The 27,844-nt window shown below is 50.6% G+C and overlaps 1 protein-coding gene across 2 annotated transcripts; it reads right to left on the bottom strand.

Annotated features, from left to right (window-relative positions):
- Nucleotides 1-550: 550 nt before the first annotated feature.
- Tns4 (tensin 4) lies at nucleotides 551-22,505 on the bottom strand. 2 transcript variants are annotated; one of them, XM_042673938.1, is made up of 12 exons: nucleotides 22,063-22,505; nucleotides 13,664-14,048; nucleotides 11,525-11,955; nucleotides 8,335-8,421; nucleotides 7,197-7,328; nucleotides 5,338-5,430; nucleotides 5,127-5,204; nucleotides 3,789-3,860; nucleotides 2,934-3,102; nucleotides 1,741-1,809; nucleotides 1,487-1,513; nucleotides 551-746 (listed from the first exon to the last, which is right to left on the bottom strand). In XM_042673938.1, the coding sequence occupies exons 1-12, from the start codon at nucleotides 22,487-22,489 to the stop codon at nucleotides 605-607; spliced, it is 2,112 nt and encodes a 703-aa protein (XP_042529872.1). In that variant the 5' UTR covers nucleotides 22,490-22,505; the 3' UTR covers nucleotides 551-604. The 2 variants fall into 2 exon arrangements, with proteins under 2 accessions (XP_042529872.1, XP_042529873.1); XM_042673939.1 differs by having other exon boundaries at nucleotides 11,525-11,952.
- Between the last annotated feature and the right edge of the window lie 5,339 nt (nucleotides 22,506-27,844).

Below are 27,844 nucleotides of genomic sequence, written 5' to 3'. Positions count from 1 at the left end.
TCCAGAGAGATGCCTTTGTGTATGCTCCAGAAGAAGAAGAAGATGAAAAAGAAGAAAAACAACAACAACAGGGCTCCTCTGCCCCCATTCACCAGATGTGTATTATATAAAACACTTGGTAGCTATGACACCTGTTATGGGACACTTGCCAAAAAATCAAAAGCAAATATGGAGATATAAAAATGGAGGAAGCGATAGAGGGGACAGTCTGTTCTCTGTCTTTGCAGCCTCAGGCCAGGAGACCCATGGGTCCTAACTCAGCATACGCTGTTTACCACAATACCAGGAGTCACGGGTCTCAGATCATCGTGGAGGTGGAGTCCAGACATGCAGGTATGGGTGTGCTGCACAATCGTGGAGGAACACTCTAAAGAGGCCCACCAATGCCATGTCTATCAGCTGAGGCTGGTGGGGACGGGGTGTCTGGATGCAGGTTATTGCTGAAGATGACAGCAGGCCTGTAGGTCTTAACTTGATCCTGTTCTCTAGTCCAATAGAAGAGTTGGTCAGTGTGGCCACAGTCCCGCCTCCTGGGGGTAAAGGTGAACTCATGGATAAGGCCCTTAAGGTGTTCAGGAGGGCACATAGGCGCCCCTCCTTCCCCCTACATCCGTTCTGTGTCCCGCAGCAGAGCAGCTACCAGGCTGATGACCTGGGAGGCAGGCTGGACAGCATCATATTCTGCGAAGAGGTGGCACACATTTTCCTGGGGCTCCGTCTGGCTCTTGGCTACAAACCCAAAGATCCTGGTGGGAGAGGGCAATCTGAGTTAGCTGGCATGGGGGGAGGTGGGGGGAGGTGGGGTGTAGGGGCGGGTATTCATTCTACACCTAGGTTAGTCCTGGCTTTAGCACCTCATTATCAAAGACAGCTTAGAGATAAGGCATCCCCCTGTCAGACTTCAAGTTCTGAGTCTCCTTCATTATAAATGACAGGGACAGGGTGGCGGGGAGGGGTATAGGTCGGGGAAAGATCCAAGGACAGGACCTATGTATTCCTCATTAGAGTGGAAACTCCCTGAAAGCAATGATGCCCTTGACCATCAACTTGGAGCATCCCTACGAGACTGAGGCTTCTCACACCTATAATCCTGGCTACTCAGGAGGCTGAGATCGGAGGATCCTGTTTCAAAGCCATCCAGGCAGCAATGTCCACTAGACTCTTATCTCCAATTAACTAACAAAAAGTCACAAGTGGAGCTGTGGCTCAAGTGGCAGAGTACTACTTGCCTTGAGGACAAAAGCTCAGGGACAGTGCCCAGGCCCTGAGTTCAAGCCCCAGTACTGGCACAAAAATAAAATAAGACTGAGGCTCCTTGAGGTAGAATCTGTGCCTCTTGCATGTAGTCCAGGACTCTGAGAGTCATGTCTCCCCGACCAGACTAGGAGCCCCCTGAGGGGGGTTCTTTAAGTTAGGATGTGGCCTCCCTCCATCTCCAGGTGTGGGGCCCTGCCACGGGACACATCTTAGGATGGGAAGGCCTTACCAGGATGGCTTGCAGTATTTCTGCCACCTGTGGGAAAGGAACAAGACAAGAGTGAGGAAGGATGCCTGCCTTGCTCTCTCCCTCAAGACCCTGATGCGAATCCGGAGACGGGCCAGCCACTTCCCCTCTTGCCCTCGTCTTGAGGCTCCTGAGCCCTTGGAGCTCACAGGCACTCTCCTTCCAACCAATGCCAGAGTCAGCAGGGCACTGTGGAGGGCAGCTGGGCACCCTGGAAGGCCCAGCCTTAAACTTACTTCCGTTGCTCGGGGTCCATGCCACAGAAACGCAGGGTGGAAAGTGGATAATGGCGCCGGAAAAACACTCTGTGTGGAGGGAAGAGAGAGACAGAGAGAAAGAGAGACACAGACAGAGAGAGACACAGACAGAGAGACAGAGAGGAAGAGAGAGAGGGAAAGAGAGAAGGAGAGGGAGAAGGAGAGGGAGAGAGGGAGAGGGAGAGAGAGAATATGAACAAGAGCTTTTTCTGGTGCCATGTCTGGCCTCTAGTATTTCTGGCTCCCCCCAAAGCTTCTTGTAACTCAAGAAGCCTATCAGTAAAATTCTTATGACCTGGTATGACCTTCTTATTATTGCTTGGGCCTAGGACTCCCATGGAGCCCATTTGCCCTGCATCCTCATAATTAAGGCCTTCTGCCATCTCTCCACCATGCTGCTAGGTTGTTTTGTTATGGGAACTGGTTCTGGAGCTTGAACTCAGGGCCTGGATACTGTCCTTGAGTTTTTTTTTGTTTTTGTTTTTGTTTTTTTGCTCAAGGTTAGAACTCTATTACTGAGCAACAGCTGAACATCCAGCTTTGTTCTATTGGTTTATTGGAGAGTCTCATGGACTTTCCTGCCTGGGATGGCTTTGAACTAGATCCTCAGATTGCAGCCTTCTGAGTAGCTAGGATTTCAGGCCTGAGCCTGGATCCTCTTGTTCCTTCCTGCTTGTGTGTGTATGCTTGCACATGCACGCTTGTGTCACTACTGGGGCTTGGACTCAGGGCCTCAGTACTGTTCCTTAGATTTTTTTTTTTTTTTTTTTTTGCTCAAGGCTGGTGCTCTACCACTTGAGCCACAGCTTTACTTCCACCTTCTTGCTTTAAGCGCCCTGCCCCGGTTGGCTCCTGTGAGCCCACAAGGACAAAGTGACTTCATTCCAGTCTGCATTCCTGAGCTCAGCCTAGAAACCATGTCCCATCATCGTGCAAACATAATCAGCATCCAGTGGAAACTGGTGAATTCCATCCCATCAGTCAGGACAAGGGACACTTCTGCAGAGGGTCAGTGGACTGAGGCCTAGAGAAGGTGGGGAATTGCCTGAAGTCAGCCAGCACGTAGGCGGCCCACTGGGTCCATAGTGCTCTGAATCCTGGGCTGTGTCTCACTCTCCTCTCTAGCCTTGCTCTGCCAACCTGGCCACCCTCAGTGGAGGGAAGGCCCTTACTTTCTCTGGACATCTGTCAGGGTGATGCCTTGCTCGGTGACTTTGAAATGCACCACGGTGGGTGTGGGGAGGACATCTCTCTCGAAGGTGGTAGAGATGGCTTTCTGCACAGCCAGGGCCCCGCTCAGGGTCTCCACACTCACGGAGCTCAGGTACAAGGTGTGGCAACCTGGGGGATACAGAAAACCCAGAAAACCGTGATGTGGGGTGTGCAATCAGTCCTCACCAGGCCCAGATCTTCCCTCTGCCCAGACCCAGATTAGGAGAGGAGGTGGTCGTTTTCTTTAGTCAAAGCCACCAAGCAGGTAGGGAGGGAGTGGATCTGTGGGTCTCAGAAATTTGAGGCCAACCCCAGAAGACTCAGCTTTTGGTTGCTCCGCCCCTCCCAGCCCTCCAGGCTGGGGCAAGGGAGGCTAACCCAGAGCAGGAGCTGTCACCGAGAAGAGTGATTGATACCTGACCTCTGGAAGTGGGGTGGGGGTCCCGTAGAAGCCCCCAGGACTTACACTTGACATCTCCCAAAGGATCCTGACCTAGAGACCACCTCCAGGGTAGGTATCTGAGATGCAGAGAGACCCTGGCATGATTGCCTGTGCCCGCGTGTGTGCAGGATGGGGTGCAAGCCTGCCAGCAACCCCTCTCCACTTCCCTGCTGGCCCAAAGCCTGCAGCTTCTCCTCTCTTGGTTTAACAGGGGCCCAGGGGGCTGGGGCACCTTGTGAAAGCTGCAGAAACAAAGGGATGATGGGAAACATGTGTGGGCCTGCGTGGTCTGGTGTTGGGAGGTGCTCAGGGGGTGGGGAGATGCCCTGAGGGGTACAGTGAGCCTGGGCGCCGCCTCCCCCACACCACTTACCCGCAGATTTCTTCAGGCAGGAGGAGGGGCTGTCTGTAGCCGAGTTGGTGGTTCCATCTGCACCTCCAAGTTCTGAGCCACAGAAAAGGAATAGGCCCCCAGGGAGGTCGGGAGGGGAATGAGTAGACCCCTCTCCGGAGAGCAGGCTTCACTAATTCCTTTGAACACTTCCCGACTCTATACTCCCCCCCTCCCCATCTCCAGGAAGTGGCTGGCTGAGAAACCAGGTGTGATTACTGCAATTAGGCAAACTTTGGGCTTCCAGATGCCTGGCTTGCAAGCCTTTTGATCTCCCCCAAGCCCCTACCCCAGGCTGCTGCTGTGACCTTGTCCTCACAAGCCACCCCCCACCTACTGTTTTCATCCCCTGTCCCCAGGCTGAGTGTAGAGATGCTTCCCCCCCCCCCACCTCCCAATTGTCTTCTAGCTCCACTATTTTGCACATCACTGAGATGACCCACTCTGTGGTCTCTATGGAGGTGCTGGGCCAGATGGAGCTGGAGATCTGGGTTTGGGTCTGACTCTGTGAGTCTTTGGGCAAGTTACTTAGGTCTAGGACCTTACTGTTATATCTATGAAATGGGTCTGTAAGAGGGTCATAAGAGTTGGGCTCCCGTGGCTCTCCTGTAATCCTAGCTACTCAGGAAGCTGAGATCTGAGGATCATGGTTTGAAGCCAGTACAGGGAAGGAAAGTCTGTGAGTTTTAATCTCCAATTAACAACCAGAAATCTGGAAGTGAAGCTGCAACTCAAGTGGAAGAACACTGTCCTAAGAGACAGCTCCCAGGCCCTGAGTTCAAGCCCTAGTACTAATGCACACACACACACACACACACACACACACACACACACACACACACACACACACACACACACACACACACACCCCTCTGTCATCTACTTTACCTGGTAAGGTGAATGAGTAAGTATGTAAGAAACATCGGGCTTGGTGGAGGAAAACCACCTTTTGCACACCGTTGGACTTATGCTTTTATTCTCTTTAGGATGCCTAGTAAATATCTGTTCTAGGCTACCACTGTGCTTAGACCCAGGCTAGATCTGTCTCGTCTAAGCTGCTCACCATTGTTTCGTTGTGGGTATGCAAATGGTTATCTCCATTTTATAGAGGGGGAAATGGAGGCCCAGAACTTTACCATTCTCAAATTCTCACGTCTAGTAAGTAGAAATTACTGACCCGCTTCAGAGAATACTTTTAAAAAAAATTACCCACGGCACTGAAATAATCCATAAACAGGATAAGAGGTGACTATGAGAGCCTGTTTAATGACAATCAACAGCTTCCTGCCATAATGTGGCCTCCCTAAGGACCAGGCTTACCTTTGTGTGGGATGCTGAGTTTGCAGGGCAGGGCCAGGGCCATGATGGAGTGCTGGCACACAAAGGCTGACAGGCTTCCTGTTAGGGAACGGATAGCTCAGGAGGGTTTTCCTAGGCTCCCCCTCTCCCCACAGAGCAGGAGGGTGGGACCCCCACTCCAGAGGGCTGGAGACTGGTGGAGGTCATCTCCTGGAGGCTGAGGAAGGCTCACCGAAGTAGGGCTCTTCATCTGCTCCTTTGAGATGTACCCCTTTAGCAGAAGACTCGATGAGGAAGTGTCGGATAAGGTCACTGCTGTCCTCACCTGGACAAAGAAAGAAGAAGATGGGGTCCTGGAGCCCAGTGTTCACCAAATCCCGGATCACTCCATCTGAACATGACTGTCCTACTAGTTCCTGCCTTGGGTGAAGCCTCAGGTAGGAGTCCTGTGTTCAAGGTCTTCCTCCAAAGGAGATGTTAGCACATTAGCTCAATGGCTTCTGTGTCTGGTAATTTCCCTTCAGGAAACCCTTCTCTTGACAAGAATTATCAGTGATAGTGTGTGTGTGTGTGTATGTGTAATTTAAGGCCTTGGTGCTCTATCAGTTGAGCCACTTCCAGATTTTGGTGGCTAATTGGAGATAAAAGTCTCACAGAAATTCCTGCCCAGGCTGGCTTTGAACCGTGATCCTCAGATCTCAGTCATCTGAGTAGCTAGGATGACAGGTGTGAGCCACCAATGCTTCAGGGACAGCTTCCCTCTCTCTCTCTCTCTCTCTCTCTCTTTCTCTCTCTCTCTTTTGGTAAGTTGTGCTCTTCAATTCTGGGCCTGGGTGCTGTCCCTCAGTTCTTCAGCTCAAGGCTAGCACTCTACCACTTGAGCCACAGCACCACTTCCAGTTTTCTGATGGTTAACTGTAGGTAAGAGTCTCACAGACTTTCTTGCCTGGGCTGGCTTTGAACCGTGATCCTCAGATCTCAGCCTCCTGAGTAGCTAGGATTACAGATATGAGCCACCGGTGCCTGGCTTCCGAGACAGTTCTTGGTGACTGCTTAGAGCAAATATCAGCTCTGTAGTCTGGTCTTCCCCATCCCATCCCTGACTGGCAATTACTTCCTGCCAGATCACCTCTGCATGTTGAACAAGGCTGGCCCCTGAGGGGGCACCCTGACTCCTCACAGGCCCACAGCTTCTCCTCCACCTACTCTCATTGCCTCTCCAAAAGGCTTCTTTGAAAACCTATACCTGGGAGAGGTTGTTTTTCTTCCTCTTTTTCAGTTTCCCCCATGCGAGGGATGGAACCCAAGGCTTTGTGCCTGTAGACAAGCACTCTACTACTGGGCTCTACCCTTAGCCCTTCATTTTCTTGTGCCAACCGAGAGGCAGCATACAAAAGAACACAAGGTTGAGTTGTTCATTCTCTCTCTATCCCTTAATTGCCTGTGGTCATAAATTCTTTGTGCCTCACCTGATTATTGAATGAGCAGTACTATCTATTTTTTTTAGGTGAGGACTTTATTATTCAAGTGCCTTGTACTGTAATATTTGTTCTACTTCCATCTCCCCAGCGAGGTGGTGTCTGCTTGTGATTCTTCTATCTCCCTGATTCCTTACCGAGCCTGGCACATGGTTGAGGTGTGTGTTGAGTTACTGTGAGCTCCTGGGAAGGCACAGGATAAGCTAATCACACATGGGATTAGCCATTATACTAATCAATTGCCACTTGGGGCATCAGCTATTATACATGTAATAAGCTATCACACATGTGTGATTGGCTCTTACACGTGTGTGATAAGCTGGTGTATACACATTCCGACTCCATTTGGGTTCCTGGAGATGAATCTAGTCTGGACTGAGGTAAGTCCCAGAAGACCAAGTCTGGGAAAGGGGTGGGGACCTTCCTCCATGAGGGTAGAACTGGAAATTTCAGGGGCTCATTTCTGGAGGGCAGCTGGGAGGGCCAGGAAGAGACCCTCCTCTCAAGAGTTGTTATGGCACGGCTCCCAAGGCGGCCTTGAGAGTTAGTGTTAAGCTGGGATGGAACCCACCACACCCCATAGCCCCAGCAAGCACAGAAATGGGGAAAGTACCTGTACCTGGTCTGCTCTGGGCGGATGCCGGGGCCTCCTGCACCTTCAGGGCAAGGCCAAAGGAGCCTCGGTAGGAAGAGCTGTCCCTGACCACGAAGGCACCTGGCTCCTCCTTTCTCAGAAGCTCGATTGCTGGAAAAATCCTTAAGTCAGAGGCAGATACCATAGACCCCCTGTTCCAGTCCCATAGGGTGTTTGTGTGTGTGTGTGTGTGTGTGTGTGTGGTGCTGATACTGGGGCTTGAACTCATGGCCTCACACTTTGCTTGGCTTTTTTTGTTCAAGGCTGTCACTCTACTACTTCAGCCATGTTCCATTTTTCTTTTTTTGGTCCGGTCGTGGACCTGAACTCTGGGCCTGGTCGCTGTTCCTCAGCTCTTCAGCTCAAGGCTAGCACTCTACCACTTGAGCCACAGTGCCACTTCTGGCTTTTTTTTTTCTGCTTATGTCGTGCTGAGGAATTGAACCCAGGGCCTCATGCATGCAAGGCAAGCGCTCTACCACTGAGCCACCTTCCCAGCCCAACCATGTTCCATTTTTCTAGTATTTATTTTGCTGGTTAATTGGAGATGAGAGTCTCTTAGACCTCTGCCTGGGCTGGCTTTGAACCATGATTCTCAGATCTCAGCCTACTGAGTAGCTAGGATTACAGGAGTAAGCCACCTCATAGGGTCTTTTTCTTTTTCTTTTTCTTTCTTGCCAGTCCTGGGGCTTGAACTCTGGGCCGGGACACCACTTCCAGCTTTTTAAAGTAGTTTATTACAGGTAAGAGTCTCACGGAGTTTTCTGCCCAGGTTGGCTTTGAACTGTGATCCTCAGATCTCAGCCTCCTGAGTAGCTAGGATTACAGGCTTGAGCCACTGGCGCCCAGCTTTCAGAGGATCTTAATAGAGGAGTCATTGCACAATCACCATTTGTTCTCAGGAAGTTCCTTCTACAGTCTAATCTCGGCAAGTTTAGCTGTAGTTCCTATTTCTTCATGAGGTCGGCAGGGTCAGCAAAAGCCCAGTCCTCCGCCTTTTCCCCAGGCCTGCTGCTTGCCATTCCCTTCATTCCCATGACCTGGGGTCCCATCCTCCCAAGGTAGAATTCAGAAACAGATCGACGTATTGGGTCACCTGTTTTCTGCTTCCTTTTACCTTGCTCTCGGGTGATGCTGGGCTTAAACCAGTATTTGGAAGTGTCCATCACAAACTTCATGGTAGGCTGCATGTCCTTGGCAGGACCTGGAGACAGGCAGAGAAAGGAGATGATGCAGGCTGGACCAAGGGCTGCCAAGAGGTGGCCAGCAGAGTATGTCCGAGCCACTGAGCTGTTCTACAAGGAGTCCCAAATGGCCACCCTCCCTGACCCCATCCCTAGGAGATCTCCAAATTACCTAAAGAGACAAAAGCAGTCAGGAAGGGGCTGGGAATGTGGCTTAGTGGTAGAGTGCTTGCCTAGCATGCATGAAGCCCTGGGTTCAATTCCTCAGTACCAAGAGGTAGAACAACAACAAAAAAAGCTCAAGGATAGTGTCCAGGCCCTGAGTTCAAGCCCCAGGACTCGGGCGGGGGTGGGGGGGGGGGGAAGCAGTCAGAAGCATTCAGAGCTGGCTGTACCTAAAACTTAAAAGTCCCCCTGTATTCTTGATAATGAATGCCCTCTGAGGGGGACCGACAGAGGGATAGAGGATTTCACACTCTTCTCTCCCTTCATAACGCTAAGTGTTCTTTAGAAATATATTCAGCAAACAGGAAGGACAAGGAAACAGTAGATCTGGATGCAAGAACCTGTGCCTGGAAGTTAGGAGCTTGAATTTATAAATTGATTTAGGCTGGGTGCCGGCTGGTGGCTCATGCCTGTAATTCTGTCTACTCAATGGGCTGAGATCTGAGAATTAAGGTTTGAGTCCATAAGACTCTTAGATCTAATTAATTAGCAAAAAGCTGAAAGTGGAGGCTCAAAGCGGTAGAGCACCAGCCCTGAGGAAAAACAATACCAATGGTTTTCAATGTCAGCATCTTAAAGTGTGACCTGTCAGAGCTGAGAGTAACTCATTATAACAATCATACTATAATCTGCAAGTGATGTGGACTCGGAAAGCCATCGGAGTAGAATCAAATGTAGACTTGAGATGGCATTGTCTCCTGCTTGCACTGATGTGTGTGTAAGAGTGAGCATTGGGCTAGATGCCAGTTGCTCACACCTGTAATCCTAGCTACTCAGGAGGCTGAGATATGAGAATCTGGGTTCAAAGCCAGCCCAGGCAGGAAAGTTCCCTTATCTCCAATTAACCACACAAAAACCGAAGTGGTACTGTGGTTCAAAAATGTAGAGCACTAGCCTTGAGCAAAAAGAGCTCAGGGATAGTGCCCAGGCTCGGAGTTCAAACCCTATGACCAAGACACACACACGCACACATACACACACACACACTCACACACGAGTGAGCAGTGGGGCACAGGGAGCTTCCCTTTCCCCTAGGAGTCACCTTGGATATCTCACAGTGGAACTAGGCTTGGAAGTTGCTGGCTGTGGGAAGGGTTGCTGAAACAGGGTCCCTGGGACTCTGCTCATGGGAGCTGTACATCAGAGGGTGCTTGGGCTCAGCCTCTGTGTTTACTGCTGTGGGTTCTGGTTGCTTGTATTCTTTTTGGATGCCTGTAAGTCACCGGCTCCGGGAAGGAGGGTGTTTGCTGGTTTGTGGTTTTGTCTGTCTGGAGTTGGAATGCATTGTCTCCATTCCCCGTCCACCCCTTCTGGGTTCACTCATTTCTGAACGTCAGAGGAAGCACTGAAGCGCCCTCTGGTTCTCTTTGGCTTAGTCATCAAGCTCCTTGCTCCAACATCCCCACGGTTGCCTGGCTCTGTCCTCTGTCCCCAGCCCTCTACCCCAGTTCTCCTGTCCACAACCCACTTGCCATGTAGCTATGATGGGGCCTGCACCATCGACACCCTGTGCCTCACCCTGTGCCCCACTTTCCAGCAACCTGCTGCTACCCAAAGTGTGTAAAACTCATCTCCTTTTTCTTTGGTTGGTGGTGGGGTCCCTGAGCTTTTTTGCTCAAGGCAAGTGCTCTACCACTTTGAACCCACAGCACCACTTCTGGTTTTCTGGTGGTTAACTGGAGATAAGAGGCTCACAGACTTTCCTGCCTGGACTGGATTTGAACCTCAGATCTTCAGATCTCAGCCTCTTGAGGTAGCTAGGATTACAGGCATGAGCCCCTGGTGCCTGGCTCATCCACTTTTTTTTTTTGGGTCTGGTCGTGGGGCCTGAACTCTGGGCCTGGGCGCTGTCCCTCAGCTCTTCATCTCAAGGCTAGCACTTTACCTCTTGAGCCACAGCGCCACTTTGGCTTTTTTCTTTTTCTGCTTATGTGGTGCTGAGGAATCGAACCCAGGACCTCATGCATGCACAGCAAGTGCTCTACCACTGAGCCACCTTCCCAGCCCATCCACTTTTTAGTCTGTCATTCAAGGCCTCTCAGTGACTTTTCCCTGGGCCAACATTCCTGGCATTCCTAGATATGCCATGTGTTTACAGGTCATCTGATGCTGAGGCCCTGTTCTCCCTATAGGGGCTTAACTCAGGGCCTGAATGCTCTTCCTTAGTTTTTATGCTCAAGGCTGGTGTTCTACCACTTGAACAATAATAGCTCTGCTTATGGCTTTTTGCTAGTTAATTGGAGATAAGAGTCTCATGGACTTTTCTGCCCAAGCTGGCTTTGAACTGTGATCCTCAGATCTCAGCCTCCTGAGTAGCTAAGGTTAAAGAATTGAGGCATGGGCATCCTGCCATGGTTTTGTTTTTTGTTTTGTTTTTGCCAGTCCTGGGGTTTGAATTCAGGGCCTTGGCACTGTCCCTGAGCTTCTTTTGTTCAACACACTCTATCACTTGAGCCACAGCACCACTTCCAGCTTTTTCTGTGTATGTGGTACTGAGGAATCAAACCCAGGGCTTCATGCATGCTAGGCAAGCACTCTACCACTAAGCCACATTCCCAGGCCCTGCCATATATTTTTACCTGGGCTAGACCTAATATGGGAATCTTGAACTTTGGGCCTGGGGTTTTAAAAACCCAATTTTAGCTTCACAAATGACTCCTTCTGTCGTGCACAGAGTGTCTCGACCCTGGGCTTAGCTTCCTCTGAAGTGATTCTTGTATTTGGTCTGTCCAGATTGTGTCTAACTGTGGATCTTCACAACCCGGCACAGTGCTGGGTGCCCAGGAGATAGATACTCAATGCAAGTATGGACTGGCTGTTGTTGAAGTCCATTGGTGCATTGGTGCTACTCCCCTCAACTAAACTTCCCAGTGCTTGGTGGATTGATTTATAATGTACCTTCTGGGGACATGGTGAAGGGGGCATCTGACAGGTTCTGACTGTGGTTCCTGGTGGCTTGGCAAGTGTGGCTGGGAGACGCAGCTCCAGGCTGGACAGAGCCCTGGTGTCCTGGTGTCCGCTGGGGCGGAGGAGATCGTGGTTCTGGGCAGCCATTAATCAGCACAATGGGTATGTCTACCATGGAGTTGGTGATGGATGGAGGGCAGCTGCTGGCCTGCTCCTTGGCCAGTGGGGGGGAGTGGGCTGCTCTGGGCTGACTCATGCTCATGCTCAGCGTAGGGTTGCCGGGACTCTGGATGTCACTGCGTCTTACACTCATGGACCCTGGGCCAATGTTGTGAAGGCTGGAGGAAGAGCTGGCTGGGCTTTCCAAGGATTTACAAGATGACTGATGGCTGGAGAGGCTAGAGTGGAGGAGAGACTGGCTGCTGCAGGAGGGGGAGAAGGGAGAGAGATATTGAGAAAACAGAGTGTTAGAGGGTTGGACATTTGGGGTCAGATCTAGGTTCTAGAATCTAGCCATTTGGGTACCATGGCTTTGATTCAGGAGAGGCCTGTACACCTCCCACCCCAAGCCTATAGCAAAGGCCATTTCTGCCTGATTTTCTTTTTAAATTTTGTCAAGGTGATATACAGAGAGGTTATAGTTACATATGTAAGGTAGTGAGTACATTTCTTGTCTAAATTGTTACCCCCTCCCTCATTTTTCTCCCACTTTCCCTCCCTCTGCCCACCTGATCTTTTAAGGATGCTCTGTGGTCATTTAAAGTAGAGAGCAGAGCAGGGCATGGTGGCACACACCTGTCATCCCAGCCTGTGGGAGGTTGAGGGAGGAAAATCATGAGTTTGGGGTAAACTTGGGCTACACAGTAAGACTCTGACTCAAGAACAAAACAAACCAAACCAAACACAATAAAGGAGCCCTGAGCTGATCCTGCAGGTCCCATGGTCCCAGGTTGATGAATTCCCTCTGCCTTTCCAGCCAAGCAGATCTGAGATGAACACTCACATCGCCTGACCAGCCCGGCCCGGTGCTGGATTTGTCTGTGGCTGACCCAGAGGGAACTCCCCAGCTGGAGTCAGCAGGCACGGCTGTGGGATCCCTGGACTTTGCCAAATCCTGTGGTTTGGTCTTCCCGGGGCAGGATGGGGTGTGTGTGCGTGCAATTCTGGGAGGTTTGCAGAAAAGTGAGCTGAGACCATGAGAAACAATGCCCAGGCAGGTTGGCCTCTCCTATGAGGTTTTGACAGCACAGAAGGGAAGGAGGCTTTTTATTCCCTGATGGTTCACCTCACGCCCACAGAGCCTGTGTACTTCCCTGAGTTTTGAAAGCTCTTTCTTTCTTTCTTTTTTGTCCGTTGTGGGCCTGAACTCTGGGCCTGGGTGGTGTCCCTCAGCTTTTCAGCTCAAGGCGGGTGCTCTACCACTTGAGCCACAGCGCCACTTCTGGCTTTTTTTGCTTATGTGGTGCTGAGGAATCAAACCCAGGACCTCATGCGTGCGAGGCATGCACTCTACCACTAAGCCATCTTCCCAGCCCCTGAAAGGCCTTTCTTAAGGTGGGTTGTGGCAGGACTGGAAAGGAGATGGGTGAGACTCCTTAATGAAGGGGGCTCTGTTCGTGAAAAGTAGATGAACACCCAGACTTTTGGGTATTGAATTATATTCTACATGATAGAGGAAAGCCTGAATGGTTGTTGATAGAAAAAAAAAAGACAAAATTGGTGTGTGTGTGTGTGTGTGTGCCAGTCCTGGGGGCTTGAACTCAGGGCTTAGGTGATGAACCTTAGCTTTTTATTTTTATTTTTTATTTTTGCTAAAAGCTAGTACTCTAATACTTGAGCCTCAGTTCCACTTCTGTCTTTTTGATATTTATTAGAGATAGGAGTCTAACAGTCCTTCCTACCCTGGTTTCAAACCATGATCCTCAGATCTCAGCCTTTTGCGTTGCTAGGATGACATGTGTGAGCCACCAGTACTTGGCCCAACATTCACCCTTACCATTTTGGCACATGCTTAGATTTTGTTCAGAGAGAGTAGGGTGGTCTTCTATGATTTTAGAATGTGTATGTGTGTGCCCATAGGCACACATGCATGTACACTGAGGAGGCACAGGCAGAAACTATGGAACCTACCTTCCAAACACGAAGCTGACATCCGACCCTGGGCTGGCTGACAGCACAGAGATCCTGCTGCCCCGCTGTGGGACCAGGGCTCTCAGCCCCTTCTCCAAGCCTGGAGAAGCCACCAGCGAGGACCCTGAGGCCCGGCTACTCCTGCAAGGGATGGAGATACTGGGGGAGGGGGAGGGGGAGGGGGTAGGAGCCAGACCCCTGCCCTGGTTTCCAGAGAAGATGAGGCTCTCGCTGCTGCTTCTAGTCTCTCGAGGGATGTCTCTGGAAAGAAGGAGGCCGCCAATGCGTGGGGAGCCACAGGGTGGGGTGACAGAGGGGCTGGAGCATTGCTGGGGGCCATTGTGACATCTTGATTTGGTGGAGGTCACTTCGATGTACTTTATGTCTATGGGGAGAGAAACAGAGCCTTGGTGAAACCTAGAAGACTGGATGGAGATGTGGGAAGGGGCCTCAGGATCTTCCTTCCTTCCTTCCTTCCTTCCTTCCTTCCTTCCTTCCTTCCTTCCTTCCTTCCTTCCTTCCTTCCTTCCTTCCTTTCTTTCTTTCTTTCTTTCTTTCTTTCTTTCTCCCCCTGTTTCTTTTTTCTTTGTGCTGGTACTGGGGTTTCAACTCAAAGGCTGGGTGCTGTCCCTGAGCTTTATTTCACTCAAGGCCAGCTCTCTATTAAACCACAGATCCACTTCTGGCTTTCTGGTAGTTCACTGGAGATGGGAGTCTTATGAACTTTCCAGCCCTGGCTGGCTTTGAGCAGTGATCCTCAGATCTCAGCCTCTTGAGTAGCTAGGATTACAGGTGTGAGCCACTGGCACCCACCCGGCTTGTTCCCCCTTTCCTAATATAGGTGACATGGAATCCCAGGGAGGAGAAGTTTGTTGGAATCAGGGTCAACCCCCAGCTCCAAGGTTCTGTTCCAAGGTCACCTTCATGGTGGCATTGTCCCAGGGCTGGGGAGAGGCAGTGGTTTTGGCTCTGGGGTTGAGAACTTGACTTTATCACTTGCTAGTTCCCAGTCCTCACCTATGGAAGTGCCATGACTGCCCCCAGACCCTGGGTGTCACAGGAAAGAGGAAATGAGATTGGTATAGGCAGCAGAGTACTGTGCCTGACACACAGTAGGTGGTTAACTCCTGGGTGCACGTCCCAGTCCCCCACCACACCCATACCAGAATCACCGTCCACCGGCTTGCTCACTCACGGTGTGTGGTTGTGAAATTGCCTTAATGTCTGTTCCCACTATGAAGGCTGGGTTTCTGAAGCAGGATCACACCCCGGAACCACAGCCCCAGAATGAGCTGGAGCTGTACCCCGTGCCTCCTGGAAGGGAATTTTGTGGTGGTGGAGGGGTGCCCAGGCTTGGCTTGGTTTTGTTTGTTATCTTGGTTTCCTGGGATTAAGCATAGCCAGGGTGACATGTGGCCTCATCCACCTCTTCACCTGGGGTCAGACAGGCACAAGTTCAGGCTCGGCCTATGGCATCAGGCATCAAGAAGGGCATCCTTGCCACACCCCTAGGGGATGTTTGAAACTCTACTGGGAGGCCCCCCCCCCCCCCACCTCCCCTGGCAAGTCTGGCCTCTGCTGAGCCTTGGGCCTCCTGGTGACCTGTACTCATGACAGAACTCAGGGAGTCATTTAGGGGACTGGTTATCTCGTGTGCCCTGGGTACCCTAGGACTTCAGGGTTTCCAAGCCCCTGTTCCTCCTGCAGAGCTCTTGTGGGTTGGCCTATGGCTGCTTCAATTTCCCTCCCCCACCCCCAGAGGATGGATGCCCCTTCTTTTAACCTGGGGGTGAAGAGAATTGTCCTGGTGCTGTTTAAAGGTAACAGAGAACAGGGATGTACCCTCCCCCCCCCCCCCCCCACACACCTTCAGGGCTGCAAGTTCTGCCCCTGGCTCCCAAGGATAGAAGCAAAGCTGTAAGAACCCCTGCCCTGGGCTCCTGTCTTTGGACTCTCACCTGCCCGGGCCTGGCTTAGCCACCATTCCCCCTACCTGAGCCTGTCCCAGCTCGCTCTGGGCAGGGCCTCCTGGCCTTGCTCAGGCTTCCTGCCTCTGTCTGGACCTGCAGGGCGGGGGGAGGGGGAGGATGTGAGTGGAGACCGTCAGGCTGACCTGAGCTTGCTGGTCTAGGGGATGGAGGCAGAGGCTTTGCTTTGTAGTCACAAATCTGGGCTGGAGTCTGACACATACGAGGTCACTTCCAGCCAAGAGGGATTTTCCAATCTCTCTCAGTTTCCTTATTTGCCAAGTAGAGACCTGCACCTGACTTCTTGAGGTTGTGGTGAAGAACTAAGTGATGGACAGAGCTTGACCCCATGGGGGTCTCAAGGAGGTAGCCTTACTTTTGCGAGGCCCTCCATCCCTCTCCCCTTCTCTACTTCTCCCTCTTTTTCTCGCCCTCCCTCTCTCTTCCTATCTCCCTCTTTCCTTCCCTCCTTCTCTCTCTCTCTCTCTTTCTCCTCTCCCTCCTTCCTTCTCTCCCTCCCCCCAATGTCTCTCTCCCCCACCTCTGGCCAAGGTGGACATCTCTCTCTCTGCTTAGGAGGATGAAGGCAAGAGGAGAATATTTGTAGTGGGTGGATTTGAGTGCAAGCATGCGAGGCAAGTCTATTTATTTAGGACTTTATAGTGTTTATACCCATAACTGCTTTTGAACTTGGGGGACAGCCGTTAGGCAGAAGCATTTTTTTTTTTTAATAGAGGAGCAAACAGAGGCCGGGAGATAAATGGGAGTAGTAGAGCGCACATTAACTGCACAGCAGTTTTAAACCAAGACCAGAAGTCCAGGGCTCTATGTCCCAGTAGTGTGCCACATGTGTGTAATCTCATCCAACCCTCACAACGACTCAAAGAGATGAAGGCTCGGCCAGGTATGCCACACAGCCAGTGAAGAGCCAAGTTCTGCCCCTCAGCTCTGTTTAGGGGTCTCTTCCAGGAGAGGGAGGCAGCCCCTTGGGACTCTGTTCCAAGGTGAAGGGCTTGGATGATTTGAGGAGGACCCAGTGAAGCTTTTGACCCCTCTAATCCCTGGTCATCCAAACACTCAACAAAGACCTTGCCCCTGACTCTGCTCCCTTCCTCCTCCGGCAGGCCAAGCTAGGCGGGGAGGGGGCCCTGGTGCTGTGAGTCACCCCCACTGTGGCCCTGGGGAGATTAAGGTGGGGTGGTAGAGGTTCCCCCCCATCTCCATCACTGGGGTGCAGAGGCTGTTTACAGGCCTGAGGGGCAAGTCTGAGCAGTGCAGGGTGTTTGCAGGCGCCAGAGGCAGCAGGCAGGGCGGCGGGCGGAGGGAGGGCCCGTGGGTGGGGGGTGGAGAGACACTTACTAAACACCCTTCCCTTGGGACTGGCACACAGCCTGGCCTGGCAGAAATGGCTGGAAAATGCAAAGTGGAGGCCCTGTCCAAAGACGGGGTGGGAGGTCACAGAAAGGATACAGAGGGGATATGGCGTTTGTTTCCAGAAGCCACGAAGGGATCCCCGAGGAAGAGCGACTCTGCAGGTCAGGTCTAAAGGAAGGCCAGCCTGACACAGGGACAAGGGACCCAAACATGTCCCTGGGGTATCTGAGGTCCAGGATGGGAGCTGGAAGGCTGCTTTCCAACACACCAACATGTGATGCCCCGGTGGGCAGGAAGTTAGTACCAAGAAAGAGGGAGAAAATGGGAGTACAGAGTTAGGAGCCCAGATTCAGGGCTGATTGGGGTCTGACCTACCACTTGCTAATTGTGTGCCCACATACCATTACTTTCTTCCCGCAGCCTCAGTTTCCTCAGGTGTAAAGTAAGGCTGGGAATGTGGCTTAGTGGTAGATTGCTTGCCTAGCATGCATGAAGCCCTGGGTTCCATTCCTCAGTACCACATAAACAGAAAAAAGCTGGAAGTGGTGCTGTGGCTCAAGTGGCAGAATACTAGCCTTGATCAAAAGAAGCTCAGGGACAGTGCCCAGGCCCTGAGTTCAAGCCCCAGGTCTGGCACAAAAAAAAAAAAAAAAAGAAAGTAAGGTTACCACTATGATTCTTACTAGGCAGACACTGGGGAGCATGCATTAACAGGGACCAGTCCTTTAAAAAATGTATTTAGCATCAGGGTAGCTGTAGCTCAGGCCTGTAATCCTAGCTACACAGGATGCTGAAGGATCAGTTTGAAGCCAGGCCAGGCAGAACAGTTTGAGAAGCATCCATCTCCCAAAACTAAAACTAACCAGTAAAAAGGGAAAAAAGCTGGACTGGAGGCATGGCTCAAGTAGTAGAACACCCACCAAGTGAGCAAGTTTGAGCAATTTCAAGGCCCTGAGTTCCAACCTTAGTATCAGCAGAAAAAGAAAAGAAAAGAGAGGGGCTGGGAAGGTAGGTAGAGCGCTTGCCTTGCATGCATGAGGCCCTGGGTTCGATTCCTCAGCACCACATAAACAGAAAAAGCCAGAAGTGGCGTTGTGGCTCAAGTGGTAGAGTGCTAGCCTTGAGCTGAAGAGCTCTGGGACAGCATCCAGGTCCAGAGTTCAAGACCCACGACCGACAAAAACAAAAACAAAAAAAACCACCCTGTGTATTCGTATCTGGGGGAATGTGTCAAGAGAGGATTGCCAATGTTTAATGTTTTTTTTTTTTTTTTGAACTTTGCCAAGTTAGGGCAAAGAGGAACGTGGGACATCTGCTGTCTCCACCATGACAGGCTCATGCCTCATCGGCACCCCCAAAGGAGGAAAGGTGAGATTGCAAAATAAGCGGTGTATGTCCACCGTTCTGACTGGCTTCGTAGACAACCTCCTAAAGGAGAGCTGACCGGGCTGAGTTATCTTAAAACAAAGCTCCAGGCTGCTTTTTTTTTTTCCTCTGCTAGCGCAGAGCTGGACAATTTTGTCAGGATCCTCTGGTCACTGCTAGCCTCTCTCTCTCTCTCTTTTTCTTTTCTCTTGCTGTTATCCTGTTTAGTGGAGCCAGGCTCACAATAGCAGGCTATGCCCAGGGTATAAGAGGATGCACTACTGTGCCCATCCACCCCTTCCAGAGAGGGAAGAGGGGGTTGTCTTCACCTCATTGCATGCATGTGGACACCACTCTGCAGGGCCTTGGTCTTGCCCCAACTGGCCTTAGATGGGTGGAACCCTTGCCTTAGGGGCATGAACGCTGAAACCCTGGGCTTGCTCCTGCCAACTGTAATTAGGTCCAAGACATGACGTGCCCATGACTGGCCCGAAGCAATGGAAAGGCCCTTGAAGAAGGAGGTGCTGTCTTTCACAGGCCTGGGAGACTGTGTGTGGTGATGGAGGGGAGCAGGCTGGAGGCCAGGAACCTGGGGTGGGTGCCAGAGGGTTGGGGCAATGGGCTGGCCTCCACTGGAGTCCAGACCTACCCTGGGGCAGTCCCTACATGCAATCTCTTATATTTCACAAAATAGCCACCATTTCCAATGGCTCACAGTGCTGCCAGAGCTTTGGTTAAACAGCCAACAAATGTTAGTTCTGTTAACCCTACAATACCCTTGAGGAAAGGATTTTTTTTTTTTTTTTTTGGTCAGTTGTGGAGCTTGAACTCAGGGCCTGGGCACTGTCCCTAAACTTCTTTTGCTCAAGGCTAGCACTCTACCACTTGAGCCACAGCACCAGTTCTGGCCTTTTCTGTTTATGTGGTACTGAGGACTCAAAACCAGGGCTTCATGTATACTAGGCAAGCACTCTACCACTAAGCCACCTTCCCAGCCAAGGAAAGGATTCTTATCTGTATTTTATAGATGACAGATACTCTAAGACTCAAAGAAGTGAAGTGCATGGCTTGTCTAAGAGCTGCCTGGCTCTAGGGATGGGGTGGGGGCTGGGGTAGATTGGCTTCTCTCATTAGCTTCAGACTTTTATGTGTAAAACGAGGCAAAAAAAAAATGCCCTCCTTAGTACTGGGTGAAGAGTCTATAGGAAGTACTCAGCACAGCACCTGGCATCTATTAAGTACTCAATAAATGGAGTTAACAGGGATCCTATCGGTAATCCTCAATCTGGTTGACTCAATCCTCAATCTGGTTTAAACATCTTCTTTAAACATCATCTTCTTCTTTTTCCTACTCCTCCCTTCTTCTTCTCTTGCCTCCTCTGTCTAGTGGGGGTTCCGCTCCTTGACCTCCATCCTCAAATCCTTGAAACTCCTTTCACATGTGGAAAGCTAACTCCAGAGGCAGTGTTTTCCAGATTCCTTGGACTCACTGACGTGCTGGTGTTGGCTTGTGTCAGCTTGTTATACTTTTAAGAGCTTGTCCAGCTGGTTACTAAACTCTGCCATTATTTTAAAAATTAAATAATATAAACATAGCGAAATAATTTATGGTTTAAACAAAAGGCAGAGTGGATATGGTCGTACATGCCTATAACCCCAGCACTCCAGTGGGATTGTGAGTCTGAGAATAACCTGAGCTCCATAGTGAAATCCTATCTCAAATAATACAAAAACAGAACAACCAGAGAAACCCCCAAACTAAAACAAAACACACAAAATGAAACAAAACAACAGAAACAACAACAAGCTGGATGCCTGTAGCTCACACCTGTAATCCTAGCTTCTCAGAAGGCTGGGATCTGAGGATTGGGGTTCAAAGCCAGCTCAGGCAGGAAAGTCTGGGAGCCCCTTACCTCCAATTAACCATCAGAAAACTAGAAGTGGAGCTGTGGCTCAAAGTTGTAGAATGCTAGCCTTGAGCAAGAGAGCTCAGGGACAGCGCCCTGACCCTGAGTTTAAGGCCCACAACAGACAGACAAAACAAAACAAATATATAATCAAAACAAATATATAAAACAAGTATATAATCAGGAACAGTGCCTAGGCCCTGAGTTTAAGGCCTACAACAGACAAACAAAACAAAACAAATATATAATCAAAACAAATATATAATCAGGGACAGTGCCTAGGCCCCAAGTTCAAGCCCCACAATTGACAAAAGAAAAAAAAAATCTACCCAAACCAAACTGAAACACTCCCAATAACAAAAAGGCAATAAGTACTAAAATATATCACAACCTAATTATTTTCTACATTATTGCTAGCTATGCTCTTGAGATATTTCTTTTTCTTTTTAACATCTATTTGATTGATATGATGGGGTTTATTTTTTGAATCCAGGGCCTTGTACATGTTCCCTAGTCCCCTCCCCACACTTTTTTTTTGTTTCTGAATTAGTTAATTATTAATTAATTTTGAGATGGGGGAGGTCTTACTATTTAGCCCAGGCTGGCCATAAACTATCATCCTGCCTCCGCCCCCTGGGTAGCTAGGATTACAGGTGTATGCTTCTGCACCTGGCTGACACAGTGTATTGCTATGGAACGATTACCCTTGTTTTCCTAGCTGCACATTCAGTGCCTGTCATCTTGGTAGCTTCAAACTGGCCCCAGTGGGAGAATTTACACCATTGGACATAGGCAGATACTTACTTCACATCTGGGCACTCTGTCCCTCCCCTCCCTCCCCCCCCCCCCACCCCCACCCCCAGCCAGAGAAGCCAGTTGCTAAAACATTTACCATTATCCACAGCTTGAACCCAACAGGGTTCCTGCTGTTAATGGACTGAATTCAGTGTGTCTCAAACTCCACTGGTTCTAGCTTGAGCATCTCTTAACTAGGATGAGGGGCCCAGACAATAACACCACAGACATTTCAGGGAGCCTAACTTAATCTCTAAAGATTAACACCATGCATTTCTGAAGCCTCAGTGAAGGGACATGGGCTCAAGAAAATCCTCATCTCTCTTTCTCTCTTTCTCTCTCTCTCTCTCTTTCTTTCTTTCTTTCTTTCTCTTTCTTTCTTTCTTTCTCTTTCTTTCTTTCTTTCTTTCTTTCTTTCTTTCTTTCTTTCTTTCTTTCTTTCTTTCTTTCTTTCTTTCTTTCTTTCTTTCTTTCTTTCTTTCTATCTTAGCTGATTTAAATTCTCGTGAAACCCACATAAAATAGGTGTCAGCTGGGTGCCAGCAGCTCACGTCTGTAATCATAGCTACTCAGGAGGCTGAGATCTGAGCATCTCAGTTTGAAGCCAGCCCAGGCAGGAATATCCACGAGACTCTTAATCTCCAATTAAACACCAAAAAGCTGGAAGTGGAGCTGTGGGTCAAGTGGTAGAACAACAATTTTGAGCAATAAAGATAAGGGACAGTGACCAGGCCCTGAACTCAAACCCCAGTACTGGCACATACACACACACACACACACACACACACACACTGATGTCCATCAAATCCCAAATTCATGAACCAAATAGAACCGGATAGTGAAGGAAACTTGTATTTATCCCTTCTGTACAGCAGAGCAAACAGTGATCAGGAGTTTGTCTAACCAGTATCTCTGGCTGTTGTGATTCTCCTTCTTCCTCAGAAGGCCTGGTCTCCACCCCTTCCCTGGGCCCTGGACCCCAGGTCCTTACCCAAGGCTTCTTGTTCCTCCTTTTTGTTCTTGGAGATGGTGGTGTGCTCAGGTTCAGCCAGGGGGCTGCCAGCCCCCAAGGGAAGCAGCTGGAAGGTGGGGTCCAGTTCCAGGATCATCTGGTTGAGGCTTTCCAGCGAGAAATCAATGTAGGAATCCAAGCCCTGTGGGGTACCCGAGGCTGGCTCACAGGGACATGGCAGGAGGCCGTGGGCCTTGACCTCAGCCTGGGGGGCCTGTGGAAGCCTGCTGGGGAGCCCCTTGCAAGGTGTAGGAGCCATCAGGGCCTGGGCTCCCCAGCCTTCAGTGGTGTAGTAAGGACACGGCGGTGGTAGGCTGGGGCCGGGGGCTGGGCGCAGAGCTGTCCTGGCTTCCTCACAGGTAGCCAAGCCTCCTGCTCGCAGGGTGCTGGACATCACTTGGGACATGGTGGCAGCAAGGACCCTGGAATGTTGTCACATCACCAACTGGGGCTCCGAGAATCTGAAAGAGGTGGTGGTGGGGGAGGGGGGGAGGTTGGAACTGAGTAAGTTCTGTAGTTGAAGCCCCTGCTCGGTCCCCACTCCTTGCCACACCAAGGTGGCACAACTCTTTCACTTAATGCCATGGCTGCTAGGCCCAGACTTCCTGGTTTGCATCCTGGCTCCCCTCTACTCACTAGCTGTGCAAGTTTGGGCAAGTGAATCAACCTCTCTGTGGGAGCCCCCTCCCCCCCACCATTTCCTTACCTATAAGTGAGCTGGTATTTGCAAATATGCTCAGAATAGCCCCTGATACATGACAAGTATCATGTCAAGTGAGACATGACTTCAACTGGGACTTATTGAACAGTTACTATGTCCTAGGCATCTTATTTAAATTTTTTTAAATTTAATAATTTATTGCTATTATTAAGGTGAGGTACAAAGGGGTTACAGTTACATAAGTCAGGTAAGGTATACTTCTTTTTTTTTTTTTGTCACAGGGCTTGATTTCTGGGCCCAGCTGCTGTCCCTGAGCTCTTCAGCTCAAGGCTAGTGCTCTACCACTTGAGCTACAACGCCACTTTTGGTTTTCTGATGGTTAATCAGAGATAAGAGTCTCATGGACTTTCCTGCCTGGGCTGGCTTTGAACCTCGATCCTCAGATCTCAGCCTCCTGAGTAGCTGGGATTACAGGCGTGAGCCACCAGTGCCCAGCAAGAGCGTATTTCTTTTTGTTACCCTTCCCTCACTCTTTCTCAGTTTTTCCCTCCCCTCCTCACCCACAAGTTGTATAGTTCATTTTTCACAATGTCCAGTGAATACCACTGCTGCATTTTTTTTTTTTTTTCCGATCATGGGCCTTGAACTCAGGGCCTGGGCACTGCCCTTGATCTCTTCTGCTCAAGGCTAGTGCTCTACCACTTTGAGCCACAGCACCACTCCACTGCTGCATTTGTTCACCCTTTGTCTCCCCATTTCTGTGCCCCAGCTTTACCCTCCCAAAGACAGATAAGTGAACAAACAAGACAAAAAGAAAACAAATCATCAACAAAGAACAATCTCTTTGTTTCCGTTTTCTGGAGTTCATTTTGATAAACATTCTTTTGTACCATCCGATGCACTTAGGCATTGTGCCTTTGTGCTCCTTAGGCATATTATTAAGTACTAGCTGGCGTTTATGGAGTAATTACTACGCAATAGGCCCTGATATTTACCCTGACAGCCTTTTAAAGTCCTTGTGACAACCTCATGAGGTAGCAACAGTTATAATCCCATTTTACAAGGAGAGAACTGAGACACAGAGAGGTGAGTAATTTGCCCAAGGGTCATACATCCAGCAAATGTCAGAGCTGGACTGGATCTCTGGCAGTCTGTTGATTGGATCCCAGCAACTTAGGCCACTTGGAGAAAGTGGGTGGGGGAGGGTGGTGAAGAGGAGAGCAACTGCAGGATGCCAGTGGCTCACGCCTGTAATCCTAGCTACTCAGGAAGCTGAGATCTGAGGATTGGGTTCAAAGCCAGCTGGGGCAGGAGAGTCCCTGTGAGACTCTTATCCCCAATTAACCACCAGAAAACCAGGATCGGCGCTGTGGCACAAAGTGGTAGAGGGCTAGCCTTGAGCACAAAGAGCACAAGAACAGTGTCCAGGCTCTGAGTTCAAGCCCCAGGATTGAACAATGAATGAATGAATGAATAAATGAAAAAGAAAAAAGAAGGCAGCAACTGTAAAAAGTGTCACCAGGAGGAGAGGAAGCAGAGGGGACTGTGTGGCACCGGTAGGGAGGTTAGGAAGGACTTGCTGCAGCTAGGAACATACAAAGAAAAACCAGGAACTAGTGGGGCAGGGCAGGTGGAGAGAGGAGGCGGGCAGTGCTCAAAGCAGGGGGGACGTGTGTGCAAAGACCCAGCCGAGAGATAGGGGAAACCAAGCAGCGTTACTGAGCATCTAGGAAGCAGTGCATGAGGTGGAGAGAGCTAGAGTTGGGGCAGAAGAGGCAGGCTAGCCAGATCCCGCCAAATTTTTTTTTTTTTTTCACATTGACTCAGAACTTGCCTACTCAACCCTGAGGGCAATGGGCAGTCACAGAAGTCATGAGCTAGAGAGTGACATGATCAGATGATATTCATTCCCTGGGGGTTCCTCAAAGGAAAGAGATGGTCAACTTCCTCATTTCCTTTCCTATGGAAAGTCTTTTCTGTTGTCTAACCTTCATCCAATGCACTAGTTCCTCCGTGAGGATGGGAAGGAGGCATGGATGAGGAAACCCTATGTGGTTGGCACACATGGGCTGTGTTCCCACTGCCTGCCTGAGCCCTAGTATTCCTCAGTGCTCCCTTTTCCCAAGATGGCCTTCTTCATCCATTTTCTGCTCTAGAGTCAGCCGTAAGCGCAGGAAAAAAAAATACTTGAGACCAGTCAGCTGTGAGTGAATTGAAAAAGGATTATGAAGCAGGGGTGCTGGTGGCTCACGTTTGCAATCCTAGCTACAGAGGAGACTGAGATCTGAGCATGGAGGTTCAAAGCCAGCCTGGGCAGGAAAGTCTGCGAGACTCTTATCGCCAATGAACCACCAGTGGCGCTGTGGCTCAGAGTGGTAGAGCGTCAGCCTTGAGCAAAAGATGCTCAGGGACAATGCATGCCTAAGGCCCTGAGTTCAAGGCCCAGGACTGACAAAAAGAAGGAAGGGAGGAAGGAAGGAAGGAAAGAAGGGAAGAAGGAAGGAAGGAAGGAAAGAAGGGAGGGAGGGAGGGAGGAAGGAAGGAAGGAAAGAAAGAAAAGAAAATGGATTATGGTGATGGTGGCACTCTTACCTGTCAAGCACCCACTGGGTTTACAGAGGATTTGATTAAGTAACTCAAACCTTAGTGCACCACTCTGGGAAGTATTGCACCATCTCCCTCCACTTTACTGACACTCGGAAAAGTTTCACAGGCTGCATATCCATCCAAAGTATTGGGCGGGGGTTGCGGGGAGAAGAGGAGGGAGGTGGAGTAGGATTCAGGATTCAAATCCAGACCTTGGAGGTGCGGAGTCTTAACTCCTCAAGTCCAGTGGAGTTCAAGTACAGTTCAAGTGAGATCTGGAAAGGGATCTGCCTAAGGTGACATAGTGAATGACAAACGCCAGGTCCCTCTTCTTTTCCTCCCACACAGCCTTCTAGATGCTTGCTGCCAATTTTTCTCCCTGGCTGGGAACCTGGAAGGGATGGTAAACCCCAGGCAGGGAAGTGTGGCTATAAATGGCAGTAGAAGGGAGACGGCCTCGGAGCTCTTTCCCCCAGGGGCAGCTGAGGACACGGGGCTGGAGACGTGGCTTCAAGTGTCCTGGGTTTGTTGGGACAGGATCTGGACACTCCCTACTGGCTTCTCAGCCAGGCCCTGGGAGTGGGGGAGGGGAGCAGGCGAGGGGAGACCCTGACTTCACAGGGGGCCCTGCAAGCTGGGTCTGCCTATGGATTTGGACACTGTTTCTGTGCCAGTCAGGAGAAGGGTTCTTTCTGCTCTGAGAGGGTCTCGGCTGCCTCATCAGTGCTGTGAGCCTATGCTAATGACAGGCCCTACCGATCTCATTCTCCAATGGTCCTGTGGATTGCCTTGAGGGAGAGATGGAGGGATTCATCCAAGCTCACCCAACCTCTAGGAGAGGAACCAGGGCTTGAACCCTGGGCGTTGTTGGTTCCACCCTCCCACACAGTTACCTTATGTGGCACAGGTCAGCTCATGTCTACGATTCTGGCTATTTAGAAGGCTGAGATCTGAGGATCATGGTTCAAAGCCAGACTAGGCAGGAAAGTCCATGGGACTCTTATCTCTGATGAACCACCAAAAAAGCCAGAAGTGGAGCTGTGGCTCAAATGGTAGAGTACCAGCCTTGAGCAAAATTGTTCAGGGATAGTGTCTCCCAGGTCCCCAGTTCAGGCCCTAGGCCCCAGGACATAGACACAGACACAGACACAGATACACACACACACACACACACACACAATCCCCTTCAACTTCAGCTCCTCCTATGGTTCTGGAACATACTGGGACACAGCAAAGGGCAGCCAGCCAACCTAGAGGCTCTTCTTCAAGCTCTTCTCACTTTTAACCTTCCCTGTACCAGTGGACTGCCAAGCCAGTGCTGTACTGCGTTGCTGTATTCCAGGATCTTGCTTGCCCACCTCTATTTTTACCAGAACAGTTGAGCTGATTCCTTCCCACTCTTAAGAGGCAGAGAATGTGTGTGTGTGTGTGTGTGTGTGTGTGTGTGTGTGTGTGTGTGTGTGCGCACACGCACGTGCGTGCGCCTTCTACCTTCTGGTGCTCCAGCCTCTTTCTTTGTTTCCTAAGGACTCCAGTCAGGGTACTCCTGGGACCCTGGCAAGCCACCTTTTCTCCTGACTTCTTCTCTCCCTTCTAGAAGCCTCCATGAGTGAAGGCACCTCCATGAGTGAAGACAGAGGGTGAAGTCTGCGTCCCCTACAAAGCACATACCCAGTTGGGTCATCCATTTCCCCCGCACCCAGGGGGTGCCAGCAATCAGTCCCACCTGCTTCAGAGGGGCACAATGTTCCTGCTGGGAGGCAGGAGACCCAGGTCTTTGTCCCATCCCTTCCCGAGTGCCCTGGACCTCCAGTTTCTCATCTGTGCAGCAAGAGTGCAGTACAGACTTAGTCCCTTTGTAAGCGCTACCCTCAGTTGTCTGATCCTGACTCTATCTCTGTCACCTACAGTCTCCTCCCCGATTTTGTCCATCTGCCCCAGAAGCGGCAAAAAACCTGAGAACAAAGGGTTAAGTGGGTTGGGGGAGAGGGGTGAGAGGGCACTGAATTTTTCTTTAAGAACAAAGACACATACCTGGTGTCCGGGCAGGCAGCGGGAGGCTAGCTGTGTGGCTGGCTGTGTGCAGTTCTGTGGTTGGGAGCTCAGTGAAGAGTAAGGGGGGGGCGGGCTCACCTCCAGGCTCACCTGAAGAGCAGCCGGCCCTCTAGGCAGTCCCTCCCCCCTGCACGTGGCCTTGACAGCCGCAGGCCCCACCCCTGCGTGTCCCAACCAGCTCAGGTGGGGCAGGCGCGGGCTGGGGGAAGGGAAGCTTTGGAGGAGTGGCCTGGGCTGGCAGGTTGGGGTGTGTGTTTCTGTGTGTTTGTGTGTGTGTGTGTGTGTGTGTGTGTGTGTGTGAGTGAGTGTGTGTGTGCAAGTACGTGTGTTGGGGTTGGAGGACGGGTTGGCAGAGCTAGCAGAGAGGAAGTGTCTTGACTGACCTTGGGTCCTTGACCTTAGCAAAGCAGGGCACCAGTGGGCAGGAGCCCCTTACCCAGCATCATTGGGTGCCATTGT

This window comes from Dipodomys spectabilis, unplaced genomic scaffold (assembly GCF_019054845.1).
Source record: "Dipodomys spectabilis isolate Male_0828 unplaced genomic scaffold, ASM1905484v1 ptg000018l, whole genome shotgun sequence".
NCBI lineage: Eukaryota > Metazoa > Chordata > Mammalia > Rodentia > Heteromyidae > Dipodomys > Dipodomys spectabilis.
Note: the sequence above shows the minus strand (reverse complement) of the source record. Positions and strands in the feature narration are given on the sequence as shown.